The sequence below is a fragment of the Sitophilus oryzae genome, unplaced genomic scaffold (genome assembly GCF_002938485.1).
Source record: "Sitophilus oryzae breed Bouriz unplaced genomic scaffold, Soryzae_2.0 scaffold_1297_pilon_pilon, whole genome shotgun sequence".
NCBI classification, from domain to species: domain Eukaryota; kingdom Metazoa; phylum Arthropoda; class Insecta; order Coleoptera; family Curculionidae; genus Sitophilus; species Sitophilus oryzae.
In genome coordinates, this window is record NW_022145945.1 from 11,922,362 (window position 1) to 11,944,115 (window position 21,754).

Sequence of the window (21,754 nt, forward strand, 5' to 3'; positions counted from 1 at the left end):
CTTTTTTTGTAATCCTTGCCGTTTCTCCGAAATTTCGAGGCCTATTTTCTTGGACTATTGCAATTTGCAATCACGTATCAAGAAATACTTACTTTCTGAGTACCTTAAAAACTTATCTCATAGCGCTGAAAGAAAACACTCTCGCCGTGGCCTCAAAGCCCGTTTGAATGACAATGCGCTTTAATAACCTGCACGTGAGTATAATGATGGAAAGAGATTAAAAATCAATGTCTTTTTAGGGTTCCGTACCCAAAGGGTAAAAACGGGTACACTATTACTAAGACTTCGCTGTCCGTCCGTCCGTCCGTCTGTCACAAAGGTCTATCTTATGAACCGTTATAGCTAGACAGTTGAAATTTTTACAGATAATGTATCTATGTTGCCGCTATAAGAACAAATACTAAAAACAGAATTAAATAAATGTTTATAAATAAAAATTCTTTCAAGTCCTCGGTGGCCGCTTGGTTAAAGCGTTAGGACTTTACGCTGCTATGACGTTGGAGCCGTAGTAAGGCAGTTTGGAATCCTAGTCAAGGCGACTTTTTTTAATCGTTTTTTTTTATTTTTTCTTTTTACATATTTATTATTGATTAATACAATTTTTAGTAATGTGTTTCTTCATTTTTTTTAAATTACTTATACGCGCATTCAAAATTTCAGTTAAATCGGAAAAAAAGTTTATAATAATATATAGTGTCTAATGTTGTATAGATAATGAATGTTACGGAACCCTTCGTACGCGAGTCCGACTCGCACTTGACCATTTTTATTTGATTAGGCTATTCGTTTCCGGGAAATGGCGGTATTCCATATTAGAGATACTATTCCATATTTGCTTATTTTCATTTATTTTTGACATCTTTTTTATATTAAACTTTTAAACTTTAGTTGATTTTAACAAATTATTTTTTTCTTTGCAGATCCCAGACAGTGGACCGAAAACCACGTGGCCCATTGGCTCCAATGGGCGGCCAAGGAATTCTCTTTAGAGAATATCCCCCTCCATCACTTTCGCATGAAAGGCAAAGACATCTGTGTTATGGGCAAAGATGCTTTTGCCGCTCGTGCGCCAGCTTTTGTGGGGGACATCCTTTGGGAGCACCTAGAATTACTCCAACGAGGTAGGTACCAGTCATGTTACAATGTACCAGTTGCCAATCAAAAGACAACCTGTAAAGAGGCTGTAAATCAGAACTCATCTGTAAATAGGTTAATTTTTTGTCGCAATAAGAAATCCAAACTAACTAACTGATAAATAGTTGATATTACACTACTCCTCCTTCGGAGTCGTAATGTTGCCGGGTAACGCATTTCGTGTCAGGTAAAAGTATTATTCGGTAATCCCGAAACATCTTGTGGTATTACATTCGATAATATTTTCCATTGTTTCTCTATTCCTGGCGGTGTAACTATAAAAACTCATCGTGTAACCATGTCCGCACTGTCTGATACAACTGTACATCGTGTCCCCTGTCCACTACAACTGTACATCGTGTAACGTAACCCCGTATGTCCACCGTCTGATATTCCTCAGCCAAGACATTTTTTTTTCGATACCTCTCCGGCTTTCTATCGACAAATGCAAGAATTGATATACTCCATTGTTATTTTTCCTACTACATTGTTACTTTTCTACTTGAGTCCCCATTGCCACTTTTCCTACTCTATAAGTTCTGGAAACTCTCTATAATTAAGGAAACATTATTTGAGTACAATAAATCTTTGTCGTTAATGTAAATTTTAAACAATACACCTCAATATTTCAGATATAGAACGCGAAAGGCTGACAAACACGTTAAATCCGCTGTATGAAAACGTGTGTGTTCCGGATATCCCCCAATACATCGATTATTCCCAGACTCCAGTAGTTAACCCTGCTGAGGACAGGAAGCCTGTCTCTGTTGCTAATACACCACCTCCCAATCACGGCAGTGCCCCTACGCAACATACCAACAATAATTTCCTTCACGACGGTAAGTTTCGACAAATTTTTATTTCAACACTAACATGTCTAAAATTTTAAGTTTTAAAAAATGGAACAGAAAACTGTCTGTTAAAGCGAAGTTATATAGAGAAGAATTTTTGAATATATACTTATAAAAATGCATTTTATTATCGACAGTGTACGTTCTAGGAATTCAGTAGTACCTCAGTAGTACAACGACTACTCTCATACTCCACTAGTCAATCCTGCTGAGAACAGGAAGCCTTTCTCTGTTGCAAATACGAGTACTACCTTCTTTAACATGTATTGTAATTACAAAATGTAGTATTACAGGGGCCGGCGAAATTTTGATAAAAAAATAAGAAATAATCTATACTTAAAAAGGATTAATTCACCCGAAAAATACCGGCATAATAAATATTTTATAGATTCCATTATGTTTTTTTAAGTTGTAGTGTTCTTTTTGTTTTTTTTTAACAAAAAAGTGATATATATTTTTTGAATTTTCGCCCAAAGAAATGTTTTCTGAAGCTTATTCTGACTTTTTTATGTAAAAATTACTAATGTGCCCGTCATTTTTCTATGCCCAGCCTGCGTCGGGCATTGGTTGACTCAAAATCTGGTGATTTTGCGAAAATGTAATATGATGGGTCCAGGTCCTGCAAAATGTATAGATTGATTCTAGGGTGTAGAGGTTCGATAAGAAGGGATTTTTCGAAATTTCAGTTCCAAGAGACCCTTCCAAACCACCCTTCAAATATTACAATATTTTTTATTTAAAAAACGGTCAAGTTTCCGAAAAAACGCTTAAACACGTATATTTTATTTTGTTTTCTTACATATTTTAAGATTTTTTTAAATATATACAGGGTGTTTCGAAAAATCTGGTCATTGATTAATCACGATCCTGCTTAAAGCGCTTGAGGTAAAAAGCTGATTTTTGGAAAACAGATTGACTTTAGGGTGTAGAGGTTCGATAAGAAGGGATTTTTCGAAACTCGAATTCTAAAGGAGTGAAACTATCCCTCAAATATTAAAATATTTTTTATTTAAAAACCGGTGAGTTTTTCGGAAAAACTCTTAAACACGTATATTTTATTTTGTTGTTTTACATATTTTAAGATTTTTTATAAATTTATTCAGGGTGTTTCATAAAATATGACCATTGAGTAATCACGATTCTGCTTACTGCTTGACGTTTAAAGCTGATTTTTGGCAAACGGATTGACTGTAGGGTGTAGAGGTTCGATAAGGAGGGGTTTCTCGAATCTCAAATTCCAAGAGAGCGAAAACGCCCCTCAAATATTACAATATTTGTTATTTAAAAAACGGTCAAGTGTCCGAAAAAACGCTTAAACACGTATATTTTATTTTATTTTTTTACATATTTTTAGATTTTTTAAAAATGTATACTGGGTGTTTCGAAAAATCTGGTCATTGATTAATCACGATCCTGCTTAAAGCGCTTGACGTAAAAAGCTGGTTTTTGGAAAACAGATTGACTTTGGGGTGTAGAGGTTCGATAAGAAGGGATTTTTCGAAACTCGAATTCTAAGGGGGTGAAAATATCCCTGAAATATTAAAATATTTTTTATTTAAAAACCGGTGAGTTTTTCGAAAAAAACGCTTAAACACGTATATTTTATTTTGTTGTTCTACATATTTTAAGATTTTTTATAAATTTATACAAGGTGTTTCATAAAATATGACCATTGAGTAATCACGATTCTGCTTAAACTGCTTGACGTTTAAAGCTGATTTTTGGCTTGGTTTGGGATTGACTGTGGGGTGTGGAGGTTCGATAAGGAGGGGTTTCTCAAATCTCAAATTCCAAGGGGGCGATAACGCCCCTCAAATATTACAATGTTTGTTATTTAAAAAACGGTTATAAGTCTTTCGGGAAAACGCTTGGACAAGCATAATTAATTTGGTTTTTTCCATATTTTGAAATTTTTTAAAAAATCATACAGGGTGTTCCAAAAAGTTGGGTAATTTCTTAACCACGATTCTGCTTAAACTGCTTGACGTAAAAAGCTTATTTATGGCAAACGGATTTTTCGAAAGTCAAATTCCAACGAGATGAAACTACCCCTCAAATATTACCAAGTTATATAATAATATCGCCATATTGTTTTTTTCTCATGCTGACATAAATGTGAGAAAATTTTATTCAGTTTGTATGTTAATGGAAATTCTTGCTTTGCTTTATCATCGCCATTACAAATGATTAATTCGACGCGAACGAAGTCGCTGGTACACGCTAGTATGATATATGCCTAATAAAAATATAGAATACAGGAAAAGAATCTGATAACTACCAGACGTCTCCTGTAAAATTAGTAAAATGGCAGTTATTATGCTTTTCCCTTGGACCCTTCATATGTAATATCAAAAGAGTACCTTCAATCGACAACCTATGGCTTCAAAACATTTTTAAAAAATCAGAAAATTGCACAATCTGATGTCAGTCACGCCATTTGAACGCGAAAGTCCCTATTACCTCATTTAGGCCAACTTAACGCATTGCATACACATCTAGGGGTCTTTGTTTCTTTGGCAGAACGTTATCGAGGCTAGACTACTATCTAACTAACGTTTTTTCGGTTGGCACCTCGATAATTACTCCGAATATTAAGGCCCAGTTTCACGCATCGTTAAATAAATTATTCGTTTAGGTTTGAAACAAGAAGAAGAAAAAGAAGAGAGGTTTTAATCGGCGATGAATCATCGTCCGTTACAAACAGTAATTAAAATGGAAACCTAATTAGCATAAGGGTATTAGAAGAAGATTCAGTAAACCGTGAAAGAAAATTCACTTTGAGTAACGTTTTATAGATTTGTAACGATCTTACTGTAGCCAATCCCATTTGTAAGAAGCTAGTCTGCAGAAACGGTGGATTCATTAGCAGTTCGGCTGTGACCTCGGTCAAATAGAGAATTAGATCGGGGAAGTTAGCAACTCATTGAAAGCAGGAATTATAAAAGACGATCCTGCTTGGGCTGCTACAATCCTGCTTCAAATCCCAACCCAGCCACACCTACCAATTTTGAACTATAGTTACTTTTATTTTGGTTGCTAACTTCCCAGTTGGCAACACATGAGAAGCAGGATCGCCAAAACTGGTTCCTGCTTGCGCTGCTATACCCCTGTTGCATCCTGCTCTAAATCTCATCCCAGCAACACTTGCTGTTTTTAAGATACAGCAAGTTTAAGTCTGATTGGTGACGTCACACATAGCAGCACAATAAAAGCAGGATGGCTGAAGTTTCTGCTTTGGCTGCTATAATCCTGCCTTATCCTGCTTCAAACCCCGTTCCAGCCACTCTTGTAGTTTTTAAAATAGAACGAATCGATTCCTGGTAATCACTCGCACATTATTAAGATTAGGAATTATTTTTTTAACTTGATAAGTTTCAGCTTAAGCTGCTATTTTTTTGCTTTAATTGCCTAAAATATGTATAAGCTTCCAAGCCATAAATATTTATTCCGAACAGTTGAACAAAATTAGGCAGGTTCAGTGTTCTCAGGAGTAACTTTAGAGTTTTTAGTGTGACATTCGAAAGCGCCTTAACGTACCCGCGAACCATAACCTCAAATTTTCCAGTTTTCTACTATGAATTTGAATTCATAGTTCTCACAAGTGTGATTTGTGTGTTTTTTTTAGAGAAACGTAAGTATTTCTGACGGTCAATGTATCCTTAAACTTTTGTTTTTTACGTTTCGTTCCGTGCCCTAGCGGACAAGTCAGCAACAAGCTTTTATATTATATAAATTGTGTAATGAGATCTAAGAAAAAAAAAGTTGATAGTAAAAGTGTTACAGAAACTTATTTTCTTCTTTTTAGAGCATTTAAATAAAAGCTTGTTTTTAAAAATGTTTTTAAAAGCTTTTATTTGATTTGCAATGTATGTATGTATATGTGTGTATTTACCGCGGCTTTTGGATTGTTTGTTTTTGTCTCTATCTAACACATTTGAATTGGCGGTATCGATTGTTTTTGATAAACAGTAAAATTGTCACGTGATGGTCATCTTTCGTGATTTATAGTTTTTTTAGTTTTTTGTTTAATAAAAATTTTATTTTTGCATATATATTTGTTTAATGTTTTTTTTCCAGTTCACATCCCCAATGAGCCCATCGGTATTCTTACGTAATTTACTGGCAGTCTCGTTGTGAAAGGAATCATTAGAAGCATTTTATATTTGATCTTTTACAGTCCAATTCAAACTCAAACAATCAAAACTCCAATTCCCGATTTCCAGTAATCAAAACGAAATTTGCTGTATTTCAAAAACGATAAGAGTGACTGGTATAGGGTTTGAAGCAGGATGACACAGGATTATAGCAGCCAAAGCAGGAACTTGTTTCAGCCATCATACTTTTATTGTGTTGCTATGTGTGACGTCACCAATCAGACTTAAACTTGCTGTATCTTAAAAACAGCAAGTGTTGCTGGGATGAAATTTAGAGCAGGATGCAACAGGAGTATGGCAGCGCAAGCAGGAACCAGTTTTGGCGATCCTGCTTCTCATGTGTTGCCAACTGGGAAGTTCGCAACCAAAATAAAAATAATTAGAGCTCAAAATTGGTAGGTGTGGCTGGGTTGGGATTTGAAGCAGGACACAGCAGGTTTGTAGCAGCCCAAGCAGGATCGTATTTAATAATTCCTGCTTTCAATGAGTTGCTAACTTCCCCGATCTTAGAAAATTGTTATCGAAAAAAAAGGCATGACAATAATAATTTTGGCTAGGTTAAGCCTTTAGGCGTCATTTACTTAGCCTGTACTCTTCTTTATTTTTTAATGGCGCTTACTGCCAGTTGGCCTTAAGAAGGTTGTAATATAATTTTATATACTTAGAATAGTCATAATCAAGAGGGTTATTGTAACCATGTTATAAAAGTAAGGTAATTAAGGGCTTATTTTTTCGTATTTATTATAATTTTCCTAATATCTTCGGTTTGAAAGAGGATATCAAGATGCGGTTTTCGCTGACTTTATAAGTTTTTATTACTCTTTACTATGAGCTAAAATTACATATACTATCACATTTATTTTTTTTTTGAAAAAAACGCGCAATGTTTGTTAAATTGTAAGACAACGAAACCAAGCGTCTACATTCAATAGCTTATTATTATTGTTTATACAGTATAATATACTAGTCCCCGTTTGTTGGATTCCGTTCATCCAGTCCGGAGTTATTAATATTTAAATAAAAACAGATCTAACCTTCCCCCACCACTTTATTTTAGCAAATAGTGGAAAATGATTCTAATAAAAAATATTCAAAATTTACTGAAGATTATGAAGCTATCATTTATAGCACCCGTTATCTAGGCAAAATCGTGTAAAAACTCCTTTTTCATATTTTCCATAGCAGTTGCGCCCTCTAGCGGCCGTTCTACAAACTTGAAAATAATTTCCAGCAATTTCTAATAGCATCTTTAGTTACAAATATTTTTTTCGCAGGCCCTACGGCTAGTACTTCACGAGATACAGCCAAGAGCTATTCTTAGTGGGACACCATGTACAGGGTGGGTCAAATTCGACGCTTTTAAATGGAAACACCCTTTTCTATAAGAGATAGACAAAAACTAATATCGGTGTCTGGAGTTCAATTTTCGTCAAAAACATGATGGTGAAAACCGCATATCGATATCTGTTACTGTTTCGGAGTTACGAGGTGTTTTTCAAAAATATGCATTTTTAACAAATCGCTGTAACTTTTTTGCTATGGAAAATTTTGTATTTTTATGAAAACATTTCCAAAGCACCTTTTTACGTAGAATTTAATGGTTTAAGTATAATTTTTGTAAAATTAATAATTTAAGAATTATCAACAAAAAAAATTATTTTTTATATGGGACACCCTGTATATTTTTAATTTATTGAAAAGAATTTAAAATTACCTTTCCAAAAATATAACACACTTGATATTTTGCTCGATTCCTCTTCGAGATATAGAGTATATAAAAATTCACCCCCTTTAAATAAGTAGGCTTTGAACGGCACCGGCTGTAATGCAAAAAAAATATGAGAGATGCAGAATTTTATAACAATTTAAAGTATATTTAACCAACATCAACACATTTAAACTATATCTAATAACAATAAAAATAGCAAACCAAGACATGAGATTTTGCTACAGATGTTCGACATATCGACCGTCTTCTGTTATGGACAGACGGGACAGTTTTTGAACATTTCTCGCGGAATTCATTAATTCAGTGGGGGTGAAAGATACCCTCTCATACCTGCTAAGTATTTCTAATTCTTGTCTAGATTATACGGAAGAATAAGGAACCTTTATTCTTCCGCAGATATATCCATAGGATTAGATCCATGGGCGCTAAGTCAGGCGGCCTCAACGGCCAACGGCTGGGATCTTGGTTAGCTATTCAATTATTCTTGAAATTGGCTGCAAAAATTTGCTGATAACTTCAACGTTCAGAGGCGGTGCGTCGTCTTGTTGGAAAAATATGTTTTCGAGTTCCATTAAGGGCATATCATCAACAAGTGGTCCAAAGCCTACTAGTTCAAAGTGGCGAACTTTTAAAAATTCTGTATTTCGAAGGGGATTATAACAAAATATCAAGTGTGCTATATTTTTGGAAAGGTAATTTTAAATTATTTTCAGTTAATTAAAAATATAGAGGGTGTCCCAAATAAAAAATCTATTTTTCTGTTGATAACTCTTAATTTATTAATTTTAAAAAAATTATACTTAAACCATTAAATTCTACGTAAAAAGGTGCTTTGGAAATGTTTTCATAGAAATACAAAATTTTCCATAGTAAAAAAGTTACATCGATTTGTTAAAAATGCACATTTTTGAAACACACCCCGTAACTCCGAAACGGTAACAGATATTGATGTGCGGTTTTCACCATCATGTTTTTGATGAAAATTGACCTCCAGACACCGATATTAGTTTTCGTCTATCTCCTATAGAAAAGGGTGTTTCCATTTAAAAGCGTCGAATTTGACCCACCCTGTACATTTCTATCGACGTGTTTTAATATTTTCCCATCCTTAATAACTTCTGATTCATGTTAGCAAACAATTAAATTAAAAAAATTGTATTCAGAAGCAAAAAAATATCTGTCCGATCTCCACGGGAGTCTCCTCCTTATCTCTCTTATACAATCACCAAATAAGTCGTACTTATGAACATAGCCATTGAATCGAAAGTTACGTAACTGGCCAACCGAAATCTCGGTTAATTTCATGAATGATTGATCGAACGCGGCCGGAGACAGGAAGTGGCCGGTACCAGCTTCTGAATGCGAATGAAGGTACTTTTTCTCTTCAGCCGCGTACTGGTTCTCCGCTGCGACGCTAATAGCTTTTATGAATCGACCGAGGTACTACTATTTCTAGCTGTCCGAATTAATGGAACGATCGATTTAATTGGAGGTGCCGGAGGATTGTTTTTTTTTCTTTTTTTACGTCGTTACGTCAACAGACTGACTGTTAAGCAATCTCGCGTCTTCCTGTTTGCTGTTTTTTTAGTCAGCGTTAGAAAGGGTTATCAAACATATATGTATGCAGGGTCGCTGATATGTATGGGAACGGTTGATTATTAGGTAAAATATAAGGGGTACCCCAAAAAGTTAAATATTAAAGTTATATGGTTTTAAATATCTACTAGCTTTTTCCCGCGACTACATTCGCGTTACACCTCGAATCGTTCATGCATTGATTTAAAAATGATTGTTTAACTCTTTATAGATAGAGCTGGGCATACTAGCTCCAAATGCACTATTTAAACTATGTTTTTAACAGTTTTAGCTACTCGTATTTCATATGAAAGTTATTATTAGTATTATACAGGGCGAGTCTTGAATAAGAGCAAATATTTTCAGGGCTGGTAGATCTCGATAAAAGAAACATTTTCTCTTTACCGGTTCAAATAACTCCAAAATAACCAAGTTATTTTCAGGGTTGGCATGATATATATCGATGATATATATCGGATATATATCATTGATATATATCATGATATTTATACCTTGATATATATCATGATATTTATAAAAAAATAAAACTCAATAATCAGAAAGAAAAAAACAAAAAAAAGATAACATTGATTGGATCTGGGACAATTCAAATGTACCAAAGACTTTGTCAGAAACAGTATCAATTGATTCTGACTCTGAACAAACGAATCTGTCGATGATTTACCATTAATAAAATTAATAAATCAAATATAAATTTGTTTGTTGTTAGTTTTAGAATATCTGTTTATTTTTTTGAATTTCCGTTTATTTCTTAGAATTCCTGATTATTTCATAGAATTTTCGTTTATTTTTTAGAATTTCTGTATATTTTTTAGAATTTCTGTTTATTTTTTAGAATTCCTGTTTATTTTTTAGAAGTTCTGTTTGTTTTTTTAGAATTTCTGTATATTTTTTATATATTTTTGTTTTAATGTTGTTCCTATTATGTGCAAAGCAACAATAGTTAAGTTGAAATAAAAATATTTGCTTGAGCCCTTGATTTTACTTGATACTAAACGCAGTTTTACATGAAAAATAAAAACAAAAATAAATATCAAAACTTGATATAAGTAGATTTATTACACGTACACTAGTAAATTAGTGAGAAGGATGTTTAGCCTCAATGAGAACGTTAAATTGTGGGGTTATCTTCGACAAGGCAAGGCGCATATCATCTGCGACGTTCAATCGGTTGCGACTTTTTGTTTTTATTGAGACCAGAACCGAGAACCCTGCCTCGCAAAGGTACGTAGTAGCAAATGGCATCAGAACGGACATACGAGTAGCTCGCTTGGCAATAAGTAGTTAAGAGTAATATGGTCCCATATAAACTGTATTACTAAAATAAATAGCTCTGACATATACAGTTTTCAACCGAATATTTGAAGTTTTCAATTGTCGCTTTTCTTGATATACTCCCTTGATTTTTTTTTATTTTTCAAGAGCACTCATACACTCTTTATACGTTATTTTTTATTCCTAGAAGGCTGATTTTGGGAAGAAATATTTCGTTCATATTATTGATGTTACTAAATAAACCCTTGTATAAAATTTTATACTTCTAGATGTTATAGTAATGCATTTTCTTTTATTTTTTACTGCAAAATTTCATTCCCTATTCTACTCCCTAAGGGTATGAATTTCAAAATTTCGCTTTGTCCAAATAATTAACTCATGTCTTTTAAATGATCCTTTGTGCAAATTTTTTTGTGTAATCCGGAGGTCACGAAGTTTTATTAACTTTATTAAATTTTTAAAACTTTACCCATTTGGTTGATGAATTTCAAAAATATCTTCTAATTCTTTTTGTAGAATTTCGTTCTTCTAGATTAGATAGTAAGGAATTTTCATACAACAAATTGTTCAACATAGTTTTACACTCTAAAAGGATGAATTTCCTAAAATCGCTTTACGTAGCTAATTCGTTTAATCACTAATGTCATTTAAACGAACCTTTGTGCTATAATATTTATGTATCTAAAACTGGCGGTATCTAACTGACACACCACTGACAATGACAAATATTTTTTTTTCTGGAGGTATTGTGTGTAGGTGTTTTTCAGGTATGTTTTAATATTTATCCGTTTTACATAAAAAAATAGTGATTAACCGATATAAAAATACTTCATAAAAAATCTAGACATATATGTCTTTCGTTTAAAAAAAAAATCATCAAGATTGGTGAAGGGGTTTCGGCGGGATGGATGTAACAAAAAACCTCTGCAAAAAACCCTTTGAGCTTTTATATATGTATGGAGGATGGATATGGATGGATTAGCGGGTAATAAATTTACGTAAAAGTATACAGGGTCAGTGATAAAGTCGTGGCACATCAAAGTTTCATTTTTTTAAATGGAATCCCCTGTATTTTATTGCAAATTTCGGTTCTTCCTTCAATTCTAAGCAAAAATTGAAATACACACAAAGTACCTCAAACCAACCGTTTCCGAGTTATTTACTTAAACACATCACTCAAACAATTCGATTTAATTAATTTTGATATGTTTGGTTTCGTTTAACAATGCCATTCTGCGGAAACTGTGATACTTGATAATATTTGACATTAGTTTTTAAGTTAGCATTTATAGATGTATAAAATGAGATTATATCAAGTCTGGAAATTACAAAATTTTCGTTTAACGGGAATTAATAATACGGGAATAATAACAAATTTTCGTTCATAATTCGGAAATTGTTGAATTTACAGGTACATAATCCTAATACTCTAGAGTAATATATTAATATCAATCAATATCCTAATTGATTTAGACTTTTGCCTTATTCTAACATGTTTTAAATTACAAAAATGCATTTTGGGGATACCAACCGTAGGTACTAGTATAATAGCACAACAAATTACATTTCATTTATCTATGATTACATTTGACAATGGTAAAATCATAGGTTGACAACTTAAGGTATGTTGACATTATCCAGGTTTTGCGTTGTTACTTGTTCAGTTTTAATTCAGAAATAGATGCAGTTTTTCTTAAATTAGAAAAACTGGCTTGTCTAAAGTTGTTCAAGTTTGGCATGTATTTTTACCATACACAGACCACAGACCTTTAAAAACCCTAAGAACGACTTCGCCATAAAATCAACAGGGGAGTCAATATTTGGACAATTTAAAATTTGCACGAGTTTTCCTATGGTTCCAACGACGATATATTCAGTTTACTGTCTAGAGCACCACCCGGTATATTCAGTTTACTGTCTTTTATTCTTAATTAGAAATAAACGGTATATTTCTCCTTTTGCAAGTTTGTTGTTAAGCTACCTTAAGGTATATAGTAAATTGATTTCAAGAGGTTATACCATACGATATGAAATTAAGATCACTGTCATTTTATATGTAAAAATATATGGAGAATGTCATCTATCGGATCATTTCCAAGCCAACGTTTTTTAAATATTTTTTTGCAAATAAAAGCGCATTACCTTGACTTAAATTCATTTTATGCAATAATTACATATAAAACCTATTTGTTTATTTATAAAAACTTGAAACAAAGACTTGGCAGGAAAAAAGTGGGTCAAATCGAAACCAAAAAGCAAGCAAGGGTGAAGGATGAGCCCGATAGTGAAAGTCAGATAAGTCAGGATTGCAGCAATGACATGGTCCGTTTAATAGGTAACAATGCCAATGTTGGCTGTCCATTATTTTTGCCTCTTCTTCTTTATTTTTGCAATATTCTTCGCAATATTCCTTGGGTGTTTGTTTTTTAGACGTGTTCCTTCCTGTGTTGACGTCTGTGATCAGTTATTATCCGGCTTTACACCTAGAATCTGTCGTGTTATAAGTGGAATTTAGTTCAATGGTTTCCGACTATTTTGGATTGAGGATGGCTGTAATATGTAGAGGTTCGTTCTAAGATATTTTCTAAATGCTGTTATAAATTATGTCTTTATATTGGGGTCATTTCTGAAAAAATGCTGGTTTTCACCGCTGAAAAAAAAATCTAAAAAATTTGAAAGTTATTTTTTGCAAATTCCACTGCAGTATAATCAAAAACGGAAACAAACTTTTTGTTCATAAACAAATTTGTCTAACTAACAAAAAACGCGTAACAATTCAAGATAGGTTTATCTAAGAATAAACAATAAATAAAATTTATAAAGTAAAATATCTACTTAAATCTAAATCTAACTAATTTTCTCACACGTTACATTTTCTGTTATACCAAATAAAATATTCAATATATTGTAATTATATTCCTGCACATTCAATGATCTTTTCTCCTTAAAGTCTTGCTATTCATATTGAAGATTTGGTTTTAAGTAATATTGCTATTAAATTTAGCAATAAGTTTTTATGTTTATTCCTTGAAAATTTAATATGAAAACGAAAGAAACAATTTCTTCTCAGAATTTAGAAGATAATAGTTAAAAATCTTTATCGTAAAACTGTCAAACTAATGTATTTTTAACGCATTCATAACCGTTCGGTTTAAATATACTCACCATTCGAAACGCGCTGCAAAGGACATTGTTTTCCACTAACAATTGTCAGATAAAGGACGTTTCAAACACCAATTGGTCAGCTGAGATAAGTTTTATCTTTCTCGGTGTCGAACAAATACGATTTTATTTTCGTAGACGGATTGATGACAGGGACGGAATCATTCTATTTCTTTCGGTTTGTACTGGTCAAATTTAAGAAGTTTGGAAACATTTTTAAATACAGAGCCGTCACGTTTTTGTTTATTACTTACTATCACAGAACTTCAATACGATGATGACTGCGCTCTAGTTGCAAAAACGTTACTGCAATTACAAGAAATGCTGACCACATATACCTGGGCATACGCTGACTTCGGGCCTTAAGCTGAACATCGATAAAACTAAAATCATGTGCACTCCTCCGAAAAATCATAACAGTGCTATAAAAATCGGAGATGAACTTTTGGAATATGTAGCGGAATTCAATTACCTGGACAGTTTGATTTCAGAAAAGGCCAATATCGACACTGAAATTCAGCACAGAATTTGCAGTGCCTTGAGAGCATTCTGGAAATTAAAAGACAGGTTGCTCTCTAAATAATGTCTATGTATGGTGTATCTGCATTGCTGCATCGTTTGAAAAATTTTTGTGATATTTTTGTATATGGATGTTAGGTTAGGTTATTTTTTTTTAAATGTACGTGTGTTATTTGTCAAATAAAAAAGAAATATCCACTACTCCAATCTATGCCATCCGTATAATGAAAATGACAAAGAAAGTCCAGATTTAAATTGTCCTGAAGATGCAAATAAATTTTGCGAAACGTAGACTAATTTAAAACAAAGGACTTCTGTTCAGTTTTTTTTCGGTCTTAACCCAATTAAAAAAAACACAGTTTAAAAGGGGGGTTTCTACAATCATAACTTGTGCACAAAAACGAAACTTGCTGTGTACCGAGCAGTAATAATCCCCACTATGTTATATTAGCTTTGTTCGGGTTCTTGTCATTACCGATTCTGAACCGTCCTAGAACTCTGCAGCGCATGCGCAAATGAAATAATTTCTTCATATTTCCTTCTGCGCAGGCGTATCACAGTTCTAGGACGGTTAAGAATCGGTAATAAGAAAAACCCGAAGTAAGCTATTATGGAAGCGAAACCTGGGGCCGTACCGCCGGCACACGAACGCATTAAACAAGTTGCAACAGAGACACCTTAAGACAACTGTTAAGGCAGGCGGCCACTGCGAACGAAACTAAACTAAGCTAAGAATATAACAGTAACTAAACGAAAATAAGTTTCATCGGCCACTGGGAACAATTTTTGCTGTCAACTAAGTTAGCTGCGTTTTCGTATTGCGTCTCTGCTATCATAGAATTAATCGCTGCGAAAAATTCGCTGGCACCTGTCACGAACTAAAACGAGCGAAACTAAACTACGATTTGAATCTTCGTTCATATATTTTCGTTTAGTTTCGCTCAAGTGGCCGCTGATGCATTTAAAAGTATGCAAGCTGATTTTTACAAGTCTTATCTTCGCTTGGCTTAGGTTAGTTTCGTTGGCAGTGGCCGCCCGCCTTTAAGAATCAAATGGTACCACCATGTCTCAAACGTATCAGTCCTTTAAAAAGCTAGCTGCGAGAGCGCTGAAGTCATGATTATTAAATCCCGCTTAAGATGGGTTGGCCACTTATGCAGGGTGCAAGAAAACCGCCTACCGAAATCTCTTCTTTACTGTGAGCTTGTAGACGGTAAGAGGAAACCGGGTGGACAATTCAAAAGATACAAGGATATTTTCCATGAAAACTTAAAGGGGATAAGTATGTAGAATCAGTGGGAGGATGCAGCGCACAATAGAACACAATGAAGAAGAATTATGAACTCATGCAGTTAACCACGACAACCAAAAAGTAAAGAGGCAACCAAGTAATGAGATTTTTGAATGTCCGGAGTGCGAAAGAGAGATAACATCACGTACCGGGCTTGTCAGTCACAAAAAAGCTGATAAAAGAAAATGCCTTGCGTAACCATCTTCTGATGCGTGTCAAATAATTAATACTCGTCAGCGATTAATGGCATTAAGTAAGTAATATGTCAAAGCTTTTAATAAAAAAACTGTATCAAGTTGGCTTGCAAATGACAATCCGTGTCATCCATGACATTCATCATAGGTACATTTTTACGTTTAAAGTGACAGCGATCTTCATTTCCAAAACTAAGTGTGACATCTTTTATTTTCAGTCGTATGGTATAACATAATATGACCCCAAAAACTTATGGAATTGATTTAAAGCCGGTCCTGTGTCCTGTTAGCCGTAGCCTTCTTATCTGGACGCGTCGCTGTCTGTTTACAATTGAGTGCTGGGTGTTATTTACCAGTTTAACTTAATTACGAGATAATTGAAACAAATGTCCGACTCGATTTGAGAATGAGCGACAGTGACGAAGGCTGTCGAGATCGAGGAGGCCTTCTTCGTCGAAACAATAGAACCTAACTACTTGTCATTCGTTAAGTAGACATCAGCTGCGTTAAAAAAGTAATATCATATTCATATAATAACTATTGACTGTATGTAATATCTTTGTAGCGATTTATTTTTCTGAAAACCAGCTGGAGTAGATTTAGAATAGTTTTTATAAGGTGAAAAAGTTGTTAGTTAAACCCACCTGTTAGTTAAACCCACAACTAGACAACTAGTGAGGTAAAATTACCGGTAATTTATAAATCAGTAATATTACGGTAACATTGGTAATTTATAAAAAAAGCTTTTTAAATAATAATATTCAAAATATAATTATTTCAAAGCACGTTTTTTAAGCTAGTCAGAATCATAGTTGCCTATGTTATAGTACGTAATAGAGTGGATAATGGTAAATCATCCTCAATCTTGTCATATGGGCATTCTTTCTCTTCCGTTAATTGAGTAACGTCTGTTAGTTCGAAATCGATAACTTCTTCTTCCATTCCTTTCTCAGCAGCCTCTACCAAAAGATTGGTAGAAAAGAACATCTAAGAAGATGTTCTTCTCCATTTAGTAAATTATAATTATGGGCAGTATAAGTAAGTTTTCCGGCTCTTTCCACGGTACTTTGTTCCTTCTTGGCCGATGAACAAATCCATAAGTACTAAAGGTTCTTTCGGTTGCGGCTGTTTACGATGATAAATTTAAATTTTCGATAGCCAACATACTTATTTTAGAGCTGGAGCAAATTCCTACCCACCGGTCTAGACATAGATTTCTCGTTGGAAATTACGAATTCTTTAGCAAAAATATCACCCCTTATTTTGTATTGTGCTGGTCAGTGCTTCCATAATGAGATCTACTTGTGAAAAATACTTCGGATAATGCCTTGCAGTTTCATAGATAAATTCCGTTGCAATTTAATTTTCAGCCTCAGTTAAATTTTGGCCGTGTAGATTTGGTTATAATAGATAGGCAGAAAGATAAGCAGGTCTTAAACATTTGCTTGCCCGTTTTATTAGAATTGCCCACATTTTCTTGTTTTCGGACCTAGCAATGGATGAATTTGATATTTTGCTAGATAATATAGACCTTATTTCCAAAAAGCAGGTAAAAACTTTTAGATTGATGACCCGTTAGCTTCAAAAATCGTTATCCACTTAGAGATTGGCTTAAACAAGTCATAAGTTGCTTGTTGCTTGAATTTGTAGCCAAATTTCGTTTCGAAGCAGAGGGCTTACTGGTGTTTGGCTGTTTGGTGAAAGAACGTCAGAAATATTTGGGCTATTATCAACTCCTAATCTTTTTAATGAGTCTTGGGTCTCCAAAAAGTTTTTTATACAAGAAACAAAGCAGCCTCATCTTGTTTTCACCAAAAAAGAAGAGCAGAGATATATAATTTTTATACATATAGGGTGTTCAATGTCATAGATATGGAAATGCATAGTTTTAGAGTTACGGGATGTTAAAACTTTTTAAAATTAGTTTTTTTGTAATTATCTTAAATACCATTATTTTTTTTATTTGAAATTGCTGTAGGTTGGACTAATAGTAATAATAACTATTTAATGCAACCTTTAAAAAATTTTAAAATCAATAACTTTTGAAAGTTTTACATCTGTACTTATTGATTCCTCATCAAAAAATTTGAAAAAAAGTTCCTATAAACATAGATATGGAAATACATATTTTTAGAGTTATAGGGATGTTAAAACTTTTTAAAATTAGTTTTTTTGTAATTATCTTAAATACCATGATTTTTTTATTTGAAATTGCTGTAGGTTGGACTAATAATAATAATAACTGATAGTAATAATATAATAAGGTAGTAATAATATTTAATAATGAATTAGGTAAAATATATAATTTGTTAATTTTATTTTTATTTTAATTTTACTAATTGTGATTAATAAAATTTCGTTTATCTCATCAAGTAGGCCGAATTCGACAAAATATCAAGAGATTTTTTTTAGAGTTACAGGATATTAAATCTTTCTAAAATTAGTTATTTTAATTGGTAAGTATTAAAAGGCCTACACAATTTTGATATCAAAATATAAAAAGTCAGTGGCGTACTTACGTGTTTTTTTTTGGATAATATTCCTGATGAATTTATCGACACTTTCTTAGCATTAAAATATATAGCAGTTATAGTAACTTTTACACTTAAAATTTCATTCGAATCACTAAAAGTACATGGAAGAAAATGATAATAAATCGAAAGATGATTAAGACTTTAACACCCTGTAGCTACGAAACAAAGCAATATATCGGACCTAATGTTGATAAAAAAAAATAAATCTTATTTTTACGTGAGTAATCTATCCACGAGATATAACACATGTTTTTTGAAACACCCTGTATATTCATTTTTATACAAGTAGGGGGCCATTGAGATTCTAACCCAGTGGCATTTTGCAACAATAGCTATTTTAATTTATTAGTTTTTTGTTTCTTTGGCGAAATACCCAGCTAAGTTGTCAACATTTATGTATTGAGTGTTACTCATTTTTTTTAACCAAGCTTGATTTTTTCAGTCTATTATAGTCTAAACACATATAAATATGAAACTTACGGTATTTGTACAAGGGAACAGTTATTCTCAACTGACAACAATTAACCGTTACAATACGCCTCGAAATGCAAATTCAACCCTGCCCAACCCGTTCACGAGATCATCTGCTGTCTTCTTACCCTTAAACTCCCCTAATATCTTATCTACCTTTATTGCATCGATTGTACCTTCACAGTCCCAGACCAATGGCATCGGGCATGTGTATATCGTGCAACCCATCGCAATGTGCATTACCCAAGTCTCCCTACAGCGTTGTTACCTCGATGGGTACCCACCCATTTCCGTTCCTTCCATAGAAAACACTAGGGCACCTATGATCCCCTTCTTCTTCACGACAGAAGTTTAACACGTGCGCCATTTTACCCATTTCTTTGGGACAGGAGGGGGTAACCCGATAGTCTTACCCTCTTGAGGTGGCAGGGGTTGATCCAGATGAGTTTCTTTATTTGTCGAACCTACTGGGTGGCGAATGAAAGCATATTTAAATTTTAAAAGCGATATTAAATGGTTCATTTAACTATTTTACGAATTCGTTGTAGTTTTACTATACTTACGAAAATATTTTTTTAATTTTATTTATTGTGTTTATTATGTTTGTGGTTTTATGTTAAAAAAGAAATATACAACTTGTATATTTGAACGATTTAAAATTACTCGACCAATATCAACCGTCCAAATCAGTATTCCGTGTGTCATGCTATACGCAAAGGACACTCCAATAATAAAATGCGTGAGATCATTTACATGTCCAATGACGTTCAACTAGCCGACTAAATTGACGCTTCTTTTTGCTTCTACCAAATATGAAACAGTATTTCTGGCCACGTAGAAATTTTCAATAGATGATTATCACAGAGTAATTCCATAAACGATTTTTATAACTTGGACGTCTGAATTATTTTTTAAAAACTTTATAACTACAGATAGACTTCATGATAATTTAAAATATGTATACCGGGTGCGTCTGAAAAGTGACTCACCCCTATAACTTTTTTATTTTTTCAGATAAAAAATCGAGATTTGGTATGTTAGTATATGGCATAAATTAGGACTGATTGAAGTAATCAGTTGTTTTCGGTCACTTCCTGTTTCACCGGAAATGACTTTATACAACTTTTGATTTTTAAATGGCACCCTCGGTATTTTGTTACTTTCTTCGATAGAAAATGACACTCTGAATAGAGTTGACATATGATGCCAACTTTTGACATTTTCGAATATGGTTTATTTGAAATGTCAGCATGCGATTCATAACGTCAATTTGACTCGAAATATCAAGGGTGTGGTACCAAATTATTCGTAGCAAAATGCTTTTTCGAAATATGGTAATGAGTCATCTTCGTTCCATTTGAAAAAATTGAAATATGATTAAAAATACGATTTGGGCATCTTTTAACCGACCAGGAGAAGACACAAAAAATATTATACGATCAAATCTATTTTTGCAAGTCTCCTTGATTAAAAATTAGTGTTTGGCACCCATGGCAATCTAGATTGAAATTTAAAATACAATTTTGTTTTAAGCGAAAATGTCAAAAGTTATATTATAGATATGATTTCCCTTGTCATTATATATTGATATGAGTCTCATTTTCTATCGAATAAAGTAAACAAATACCGAATGTGCCATTTAAAAATCAAAAGTTGTAGTAATTTCCGGTGAAACAGAACATGACCGAAAACAACTGAATATGTCAATCCATCATAATTTATGTTATATACTAACATACCGAATCTCGTTTTTTAATCTGAGAAAATAAAAAACTTATAGGGGTGAGCCACTTTTAAGATGCACCCGGTATATGTAGTAAGCACATCGGAATAGTGAAGTTCTTTATTTTCTTCATAAGTATTTTTTTCAATTGTTTTTAATTCTACAGTGGTTAATACAGTTGATTCAGTGAGGTTAATACAGTTTGATTCCCAAATCAATCTTGAGGGGACTGTTGAATTGATAATACTTTTTTTAAGGTTGTCTTTCTTTGTAATTTATTTAACTCACCAAACCAAATCAAAGAAAAATGTTGGAACACGTAGATTCGGGGGCGGATACAGGAATTTATTTTAGGGGGGCCCAAATAAAAAGTAATGTAGAATATGCATTTTAGGGCGCCATTCTTAACCCAAAAGCTTAATATTTAATCCAATTTATAGATTTTAGGGGGGGGGGGGTCCCAATGGCTCCCCCTCTGTATGCGCCACTGCGTAGATTGTCTATGTTATCTCACGGATTATGTATAATAGGAACTTCATTGGTTAGAAAAACTCTCAGCTCTAAAGCTTTCTTTAACTCCCTTTATTTAATTCAATATATTTTCTTTCCGATTTAAAATCTATTCGAGTGGGTTACTGGTGTCCTTCAAATAGAATCACTTAGAAGTTGTGACCATTAAAACCCTTTTAAAGCAACCCTTAATCCACTTACAACCCTCGAAGTATAGAAAAATAAACAGGGAATCCACTTTTGAATTTAATAAAAGAACATCGGTCTGTCAATTAATTTAAATCGTTTATATAATTTAAATTTATTTTTACATGTAATTACTTTCGGTCCAAATCTTTCATTATATTAATAAAACTGAACAAAAGGACGAGTTTTGACTGTTTTGGCAGTTGATATTTATCTATAATAGCAATATTATTTTTACCAAATGACTGTTATAAGTACTCTCGAAACATGACATTCAAGAAAATGACAACATCGACAAACTTGATTTGTAGTCGGATTATTAATTTAATTATTTTTTTGGTTGCGCAATAATTTTACTAATGAGTCTGTTACAAAAAAGTGTTTTCTATTATGTATAAATACCATCCAAATGTCAAAAGCAGGAT

The 21,754-nt window shown here is 33.2% G+C and overlaps 1 protein-coding gene across 2 annotated transcripts in view; it reads left to right on the forward strand.

Annotated features, from left to right (window-relative positions):
* Positions 1 to 21,754, forward strand: part of LOC115874794 (protein C-ets-1) — a 408,685-nt gene that overhangs the window by 320,217 nt on the left and 66,714 nt on the right. For both annotated transcript variants that reach the window (XM_030890076.1, XM_030890077.1), the window contains 2 exons: positions 921 to 1,121; positions 1,767 to 1,973. In XM_030890076.1, coding sequence (XP_030745936.1) covers positions 921 to 1,121; positions 1,767 to 1,973 — 408 coding nt within the window. The remainder of the gene's footprint in view (positions 1 to 920; positions 1,122 to 1,766; positions 1,974 to 21,754) is intronic.